General features: G+C 36.7%; 2 protein-coding genes across 2 annotated transcripts in view; both read left to right on the top strand.

Annotated features, from left to right (window-relative positions):
• The window catches only part of CBG01838, a gene marked incomplete at both ends in the record, with an annotated part of 5,334 nt that extends 4,116 nt beyond the window's left edge, over positions 1–1,218 (top strand). The window contains 3 exons of the mRNA XM_045235799.1: positions 503–696; positions 744–1,022; positions 1,068–1,218. Coding sequence (XP_045091864.1) covers positions 503–696; positions 744–1,022; positions 1,068–1,218 — 624 coding nt within the window. The remainder of the gene's footprint in view (positions 1–502; positions 697–743; positions 1,023–1,067) is intronic.
• A 5,300-nt stretch (positions 1,219–6,518) lies between these two features.
• On the top strand, positions 6,519–8,065 carry CBG01840 (the record flags this gene model as incomplete). Its single annotated transcript, XM_002634222.2, has 7 exons — positions 6,519–6,739; positions 6,792–6,912; positions 7,324–7,418; positions 7,465–7,523; positions 7,654–7,830; positions 7,879–7,973; positions 8,021–8,065. The coding sequence occupies 7 exons, from the start codon at positions 6,519–6,521 to the stop codon at positions 8,063–8,065; spliced, it is 813 nt and encodes a 270-aa protein (XP_002634268.2).
• Between the last annotated feature and the right edge of the window lie 911 nt (positions 8,066–8,976).

Here is an 8,976-nt window from a genome sequence, read left to right as displayed (position 1 = left end):
GTTCGAATTCGTCGTACCCCCAAGTCTCCAATTTAGAACGTTATTCATTAAATGAACTTTCAAGCGAATAACCACACTTCGGTCGGTTGTGGAAGATACAACATCAGATAATATCCTTCTAAATAGTATTTGATATTCGATATTCGTAAATGTTTTATCTTTCGCTACCGACAGGAAATTTGGTTAATCGCTTGAAAGTTATTTTAATCAGCGACGTTCTAAATTGAATTCTTGCAAACTCCAATAGCCGCCCTAGAGACCATCAGTTAAAAACGCGTTCAGGGCCGTTAGTGACATTTCGATGCGCCTTTAAAAGCAGTACGGTGTTTCATTCTTCATATTTTGTTTCAAATCAAGCCTTTTTTCGACAAAATAACCTACAAACTCTGCTTAAAATACATAATTTTCCTACAAAAATTCATAGAAATCAATTGCCTTGTTAAAAATTAACTCATTGAAACTCGAAACTGAACGAGCCTATAGTTATCTTCCATTTTTTCAGTGGGAAAATCTCGAATGTCCGAAATGCCACCGGAAAGTCGAAAACAGCGATGTGCTCACAGAACATCTCGTGTCTAATCATGGAAAAACGCAAGACAAAGTGTGGTTCAAACAGTTCGGAACACTTGGATCTGATATGGCGAAAAGCCTTGACAAGGCTCTAAGAAAGCAAGAAGAAACAAGTCTCGTCAAGAAGTAATCATTGCGCTTCCAATAGAAACATATAATTTCGCTTTTTTTAGAAAATTCGGTGATTCAAACGATTTGATTACATGTCCTGTTGCTTCTCCATTAGCTCCATTTTTCATGATGCGGCATTTTCAAGTATTTCGAGACGAAATGTGTCCGTCGGCAACGGAAGGAATTGTTGTCGGCATAACGGTACCGATACAATCTGTTGAATTATTGAATTTAATGTTACAGAATGATGAAAAGAGCTTTTCACCCATCTTCTGCTTCCAAAAACTCGATAAAGCTAGGCGAAGAATCAAGCGAGGACTATTGAGAAAAACAATGGAAAAGTGAGGGTTTTCGCATAAATTTATGTGACAAATAAATAATTTCAGGAAGGTGAAAATTCTCGAGAAACGTTGCGACAAAGTTTCCGTCGACGAACCGGACATCGTTTTCAAAAAATCTCGAACGGCCGATGAGACTCGCGATCTTTTGCAAGCACTGCAATCTGCCACCAACGGGATCTCAGAAAGATATCGTTGAAAGAATCAATGAGCTAAAGACGATATACTAATAGATCAGGCTGGTTCGGCTATTTTGAAGAGATTTCAGATAGTGATCTGTTTTACTGCAGTGGATATCTGAAAAACGAAAAGACTGATGGAAAAGCAGTGTCAGATGAAGAGAGACGCCTCATATCCTCACTCACGAACGATATGGTCGCTCCGGGTGCTGGAAAACTCATGACGACGTATAAGAACCCGAGTGAATTGACTTGTCCGAAGAAGCGACAGAAAACCACGACTCCAGAATAAACTCGACATAATACCGCTCATCTCCTGATCTTTTTCCGGGTAGCAAAATACTTTGCTCCACATCATTCTTCATCCTGTCTTAACATGTCCCTAACAAATCATCCTGTTATTTTGTCGCTTGATCATTCCGTAATTACTTTCAGTTTTTAAAAGTACTATTTATCATGTTTTTAAGCCAATTCAATACATTTTTCCGTTGTGTTTAATTTACTATTACACAAATGGGCAATGTCAGTTTTTCCAGCGTACAATGCTCGATTAGAATTCCGCTGTTAGTTGGATCTTGCTCATTTAATTTCAGCATCCTGTGTTTGATCGAATACCGAATACCATATATAAGATTGAATACTTTTAGACACTACAGAGTATTTATGTTGAAAACTTGTCTAAGCAATTTCTCTGAAACAGATCTTTGTGTGTTGTGTTTCATTTTCTTCGTGCTCAAAAAATTACAGAAGGGACCGACGATTTGAAAATATTCTGGACACTCGAAAATGACTTCTTTGGGATCACTGCGGCGAAGAATGCATAGAAAACTTATATTTATCGAAAATTCCGAGTTTCAAAAAGTCAGAATTCCCAGAATTGTTCAACATTTTGATTTTAATGTAGAAATACCACTCTTCCATCCCAGAAACGCAAAAACTTGGTGAAAAATTAACAAACTAAAAATTTCAGAAAACGTAGAAAAATATTAAACGTAGTTCCGCTCGATTCCCGCAAGAAAACTTTTCCAGTGCGCCTTTGACATACTGTAGTTCAAAAATCTCGAGCGAAAAAAATTCGGAAATATTCCGGTCGGATTTCGATTCCGAAAAACAGCTTCAGAGAAATTTTATTAGGAGTTTCGTATTAGGAGTTTCGTTCCGAACGTCCCTGAGCTAGTAATGCGCCGAAGGTCGCATGGAAAATCTAATATTTAACAACATTGACATGGAATCTTTTCAGAAATATCACTAACTAGAAAACTATCTGGAGTCGTCTTCGAGTTACACTTCATGACCCATGCCATTAGAAAGCCCATTTAATTTCCAGGTAGTTCCCTAGTTCCCTAAATAAAATAGAAACAGTTCTATTTTTTCTAGGATTCTGGATAATACTCGTTACGAACCCTGACGTATTCAGGAAACTCTGAAAAAAATCTGACAGGTGAAAGGCTTGAAATAATGACATTTCCAGATGTTGCTTCTAGACGGTGTGTATTGACGACTACAATTTTGATTCCAGACAACATTCATTAACAAATGCAGACTGAAAATAGATCCTACTTCAGAATTACGTCATTTTCCGATATGCTCTCGTCTCATAAATCAATTGTGTCCTAATCTGTTCTGCTTCCACACTCAGTTTCTCACACTAGAAAGTTTTGAAAAGAAAACCGACTTGAAAGTCAAATAAATCGACCCACAAACGACCTCCGACTGATTGTTTGCAGCAGTGCTGCGTCATCTTTTTCGGGTCCTCCGAAACAAGATTCATTCGTCGAAGGAGAAGAAGTAGAATAACAAAAAGCTGAAGAAGAAGAAGAAGAAGCTGAATTCATTTGATTACGTCATCTCATCACCACACCCCAATTGCCTCTCTCCCCAAATGGACGTTCTTTTCTCGTTCGAGATGTGTTTGATGGCCTATTGTTTAAAAATACGACACCTCGAAAAAAGGATCATGATGACTTGTCGAACCGCACGCATTCCATTGTTACTCACACAAGAGAAAAGTCCTTCAAATAGACAGACTGAGACAGGTCATTTCGTATTATATCGAAAAAAAGGAGAAATCCGAATCCCGAACTTATTTTTCTTCTTTTCTTCTTCTCTCAATTGTTTGAGTGTAACTTTCGGAAAATGTGTTTGCTCTTAAGTTTATATGGGGCTTTTGATGTGTCTTACAACTTGGGTTTTCTTTGATTTCTCTTTTGCTATTTTCTCTTAAAACATGATGTTTCGATTTCTGCAAAAATCAATCCATGACCGGAAATTTTTGAATAAAATGAGTTGAAAAAATACCTCACACTCATTGCAAGACTATTTTTTTTCGTGATATTTTTTTACTCATCAGTATTATTCTGGCACAGAAAAATTGATGTGGTGGCCATGGTCGAAGTTCTCACAACGATAATTACCGTAACCTGTAAATAATTTTGTTCTTATAATTAGTAATTGATCTCCTTATTTTTTCACTGCTTTTCGTCGCATTTTCTTTTATTTTACCCAATACAACTGATTAATTCAAATTTTTTTCTGGATTTCTAGGATATTCTGAAAATTTATGAACAAAAAAAACTATGCTAGAACTCTTAATTAAAAAATTATGCTAGAATTCTTAAATTTTCAGTTTTTTAACTGTGTCTTCTATTTTCAAATTCTACTAAATAACATAAATATTTAAAACAAAATGCCACAATTTCTGAATCATTGTACTTAAAGGCACCCTACTTTCAGAATAATATTTGTTTATTGTCTCTTCTGAAACATTTACTCTGTTATTCTATTAAAATAATTTCTTAAATTTTGTTATGCAGTCCGAATTCTTCCGCTTCCCATTCTTCCCGTTTTCCCTTACTAATTTCAGTTACTCATCATGACATATTGCAAGTTCCAGGTACTCCATATATAACAATCTAACACTTCTTGACTCTTGCGGTTCTTGTCGTCAACAACTTTCTTGTTCTTGAACCCTAATTCTGCTATAATCTTCTTCTTTTACCTTATTCTTTGCCCCAACCCCGGTCACTTTTAATAAGAATATTGTCCTCAATGTTTTCTTCCACTTGTCTTCTTATAATGGATGTTCAGTATTCTGTGATTCTTCTCAAACCGGTAGTCGTTTTTTTTTCTTTTGCAGCCTCCCGATGTTTGACACATTGCTCGCTGACCCACTCGATTCCATTCGTTGACATTATATTCTCGAGCCCATGTTAGTCACTTTTTAAAGGAATTTGGTCACCTTCGATTTTCCGACTTATACATTTCATACATTCTTTTAAAGGTGCGGGACAGGAGCTTTTTGATTTTTGGATTTTTTATTTGAGTTAGGGTATGCATTCTGTTCTGTGGTTTCAGTTAAATCGTGCGCCCGCTACAGTTTTCCCGCTTGGCTCATTCGGTTGCGGCGCCGCACCTTCAATAATCTCCACACAAGTTCAGTTCCTCGAGAGTCTTATATAAACAAAATTTTGAGACAGTAATTTTTTCATGTCCCCACATTGTTAAATTTTTTAACAGAATGCCAAGACAGTTAGAAATCAGACGATTACAGACAGTTGACCTATTTCGTCTCAACGTTCTTTTCCATTACCTTCCAGTTCTTCCAATTGTTTTTTATTCAGAATAAAATTAAAAATGTCAAGAATGTCATGCCCACCTAGTCATGTTCTTCCGCATGATTTGCCACCATCTTTGGTACTTTCATCTCTCAAACCGAATCTAGAAACTTCTTATCTCGCTGTGTCTCGCCGCAAAATAAGTGCAGAAAACAGTTTTCTTTCACTCGGGTCGTTTTCTTTTCGGGTTGTCAAATATTTGAGCACACCCACCGAAACCTTCGATTCTCTATTCCCCATCGATTTGTGGTGTGTATGCTCTTGATGGATCATATCACTGATTGAGAATGAATGACGTGTCACTATATTTCAATTACTCACATGATCCAAGAGCACTTGAGATAATTCGGTATTCCATGAGACCCTGCGCCACCTCCGCACTGTTTTATTTTCAAAGACTCCCTCTTTTGCGGTTACTTTCTCTCCATTTACAATTTTTATCACCCGAGTTAGTGGTGATAAGCATAGAAACACAATGACGCATTCGTCCGAATCACAGATGTTTCCCCTCCAACCACACCCCATAACTTGTTCGTTCTTTCCTTCAAATTAATCGTCGTTCTTCCTTAAAAGTTTAATATCTATCTTCCCACATCCACTTCATAATTTCTCCCCCAATTTCAATCTTTTCCATCCCAAGGGTTTCGTTTTGTCTCCATCCACTTCTTCCAAGTAGCGAAAAAGAGTTCCTTTTTGACAAGAGAATATTAAAATGTCTACGTTTTTCTTTCATTTTCTTCGTCAGTATTGGTTTGTCATATTTTTAAAATTAGGATCCTTGAAAACGGACCTAAAACGGGCTCTGGCATGCCCTGCCATAGTTCCTTTTAGTATCAATATTTTTTGACCGACTAACATAGATATGGTAGAACTTGACAAGCACTACAAAATGCTACTAATTGAAAATTTGAATCCTGTTTTCGAACAAAGTTACATACCGAACGTGTCGAAAATACTGTCAGGCTCAGGTGCAGCCCGAATTGGCACCTTTATGGTTTGTCATTTTGTTTATTGTAGAACTTGTCGAATTCTATCATATCTAATTTAGCTGGTATTGATCCCTAAAAAACTATGGCAGGGACCGTTTTTCCAGTATGTTTTAGCAACTTCGATCAACCTAAAATGTTTTGCATTCTTGTTTTTTTTTCAACTTTCATTTTATCATCAATTTCTGGGTCATTGATTTTTGCCTGTCATACATGTCTATTAAAGTGCTAGCTGATTGACACTTCCCAAATAGATTTTTATTGTTATAACCAAAAAGGAAACTGACAGAACTCCTCGTCAGATTTAGATAATCTTTCTTCTGGATTAACCCCGAGATGTGATAAATATTCAATGGATTAGACAAACACACGAACTGTTTTCGTGGACATTTTCCCATTTCCTGACTTTATCTTTCAAGACCTAATTCCGGTAAAAAAGTGATGTATTTTAAATCTCCGTTTCAAACTCAGAGAAACGACTCGGGTTTCAGTTCCATAAATATTCATGTTCGACGTCATCATACTTCTTTTTCATTTGCTTCTTTCCTTCTTCTGTTTTCAGTTTTCAGAATAGATTTCATTCCGTTTCTTAAATTTATTCCATTCGTCTCTTTTATCTTCCTAATTGTTTTTTCCTGTTCATTTTCTTTTCGTTTTCTTTCTTCTTGGAATTTCTTTTTATTTCTGGGAAAACCCTCAATTTCCAGTTTTCAATTTAAAATGAGAGCGAAACGTATTCGTCGTACTGCTGAGCAATCAATGCTCCCTACTTATGAACTTGTACTTGATCCAGAAGAGGAAGCAAGAGCAATCACAAAAACTTTGGAGAATATTGAAAAAGGTTCGCAGCTGATGTTAAAGTGCACAATGGCTCAGGAGCATTTTGAGAATCTTGTCTTCAGAGCAAATAACGTTGAAGTTGGAGACAGCAATGGACAAAGGTAGTCAGAAAAGTGTACTTTCTTATCAGTGTGGTTATTATGAAAATTTCAGCAAAACTGTTACCATTGATTCATTTTCCCGCATACACACTGGAATGTACGAGTGTGGGGCAACGAGGAAAAAAGATGGAAAGTATCATTCAAGACAGATGAGAGTTAAGCAGAAGAGAGATGTGAGTTATTGAGGTCTAGAAAAAAAGGGACTACTGTAAAACCTGTAATAGAAATTCCCCAAATCTTTCAAGTTCAAGCTCAATTATCTGGTCTTATGCAAGATATCAAAAATATATCCCCTGATAAAATGTGTGCGAAATCATGATAAACTATGAAAAATTTATTTTCTGGGAAAAAAGTACTATAGAAACTATTCAATATAGAAATAAGACTCGTTATAAGATGGAATATTACTGGAACGTCTCACAATCAGTGGTTGACCAGCCATCATCTGTTAATCAGTCGTATTTATGTTGATTGACAACGAATCTTTCAGTATTGGAATATTATTTAAGGGGGGACAAGAATATTTGTACAAAATTTCGTATAAAACTTACCTTTAACTTCCGTTTTACAATAAATGGTTTCAGAACAACTCAAACCTGCCACCATGCTCTTCAGATGACGATGGATTCTGTGGAATGAATGGGATCTGTCTTATGGATGGCTCCAGAAAGATTTGCCAGTAAGTCTCTATTCTATCTGAACCATCTAAAACTTCTTTTTTTCAGCTGTGACGATGGATACATGGGAGAAACTTGTGACAAAGTACTGATGGCCGCCTATGATGGTATGCAGATAAAACAGTTTAATAGTGAGCCTTTCCGACCACTTCTTTTTGGTTTCCTAACCGTATTCTTCCTTCCACTAACTCATTGATTCTGAACTTTCAGTTTAGCGCTCGATTTGAGATTTTTCAGTTAAACTGCTGAAAGTTGTTGGTGGAACTACTACGTCACTGAACATCATTTGCATCATGTTTGCACTCTTTTTCGCCCTTTTGTTTTTCAAAGAACGAAAAACGACAAAACGGTTGAGAAGAGAATTCGGGAAGGTTGCCGAAGAGTGTTGTGAGATGGAGAATGCGATTTACAAAGGTGAGAAAAAATTGATTGATTGGACAAATAATTAATGACGTCTTACAGAGACTACAACCAATAACAATTCAGATGATTCAAGTGACGGAACTACGTCATTTGCTAGGAATAGTATCAGGAAAATGAGATTAGCGTTGAATCGAGTAAGGACTTGAAATAAGGAGATCGTTGAAAATTGTTATTATTTCAGGCTCGTCTCAACGGAACATCAGATTCAAAACTGCTCGAGAAGTAGACCTCAAAAAGAAATTGAAATGTATGAAGTGTACAGAATCGAGCAGAATGCAGATGATGATCTCAAAATATTTCCAAAAAGTGCAAACAACACGAATTAGTCAAAAAACGGATAACTTATTATCTCTTGAGAGTGCATAAATTCATGATTTCCATCCCGGTGTGTTCAACTTTGATTCAATAAAATAATTTGATTTATTTATTTTCTTTTTAAGAGGGGGGGGGGGACCTGAAAACATTTTTTCTAGAAATTTCATTCACATAAAGCCTTCGAGAAGTTGAACTTGTGGGACGAGTACTGCAGGTGCCAAGCCGCTACTAGCTGAGCTACGATGGCGCAAGTTGAGAACGATGATACATAAAAGCGGCAAACTGTACACCGTCGCGTCAGAATGCATACCCTAACTCCAAAAAATCCGAAAATCTTCTATCTCCCCTCCTTCAAATTATCCCAAACACTTGACACACCAAACTGAAACTGTCATATTTGGAACATTGTTCCAACTTTAAAATCTTCCAAGAACCGGCTGCCACTTGCACAAAATGTCATTTAACGAACCAATTGAATTGAGTTCATTCAATGAGCCGATAATTCTTTCTAATTTGCACATAAGTGTTCGCCAGTATCTTGCAATTCTTTACGATTGTCTCCTTTTTCTCTTCCTTCTTCTTCGGGATTCGTTCTTCTTGAGAATGTTGGAGCGAGTTTATGATTTCTTCTGACAAGAAAATTGGTCCAGAGAGACTGGCATATAGATTCTTGATTCGTTGTAAGCGCCAAAATTTATATGTTCAATAACTGCTGGTTCGAGTTAGGATAACTATCAACCGTATTTTCTATAATACAAGTCAAACCAAACCGTCAACTTTGAGATCAACACAGGTGATTCGCGAACAATCCGTTACGGACGA

This window comes from Caenorhabditis briggsae (assembly GCF_000004555.2).
Source record: "Caenorhabditis briggsae complete genome, chrIV, whole genome shotgun sequence".
Taxonomy (NCBI): domain Eukaryota; kingdom Metazoa; phylum Nematoda; class Chromadorea; order Rhabditida; family Rhabditidae; genus Caenorhabditis; species Caenorhabditis briggsae.
Note: the sequence above shows the minus strand (reverse complement) of the source record. Positions and strands in the feature narration are given on the sequence as shown.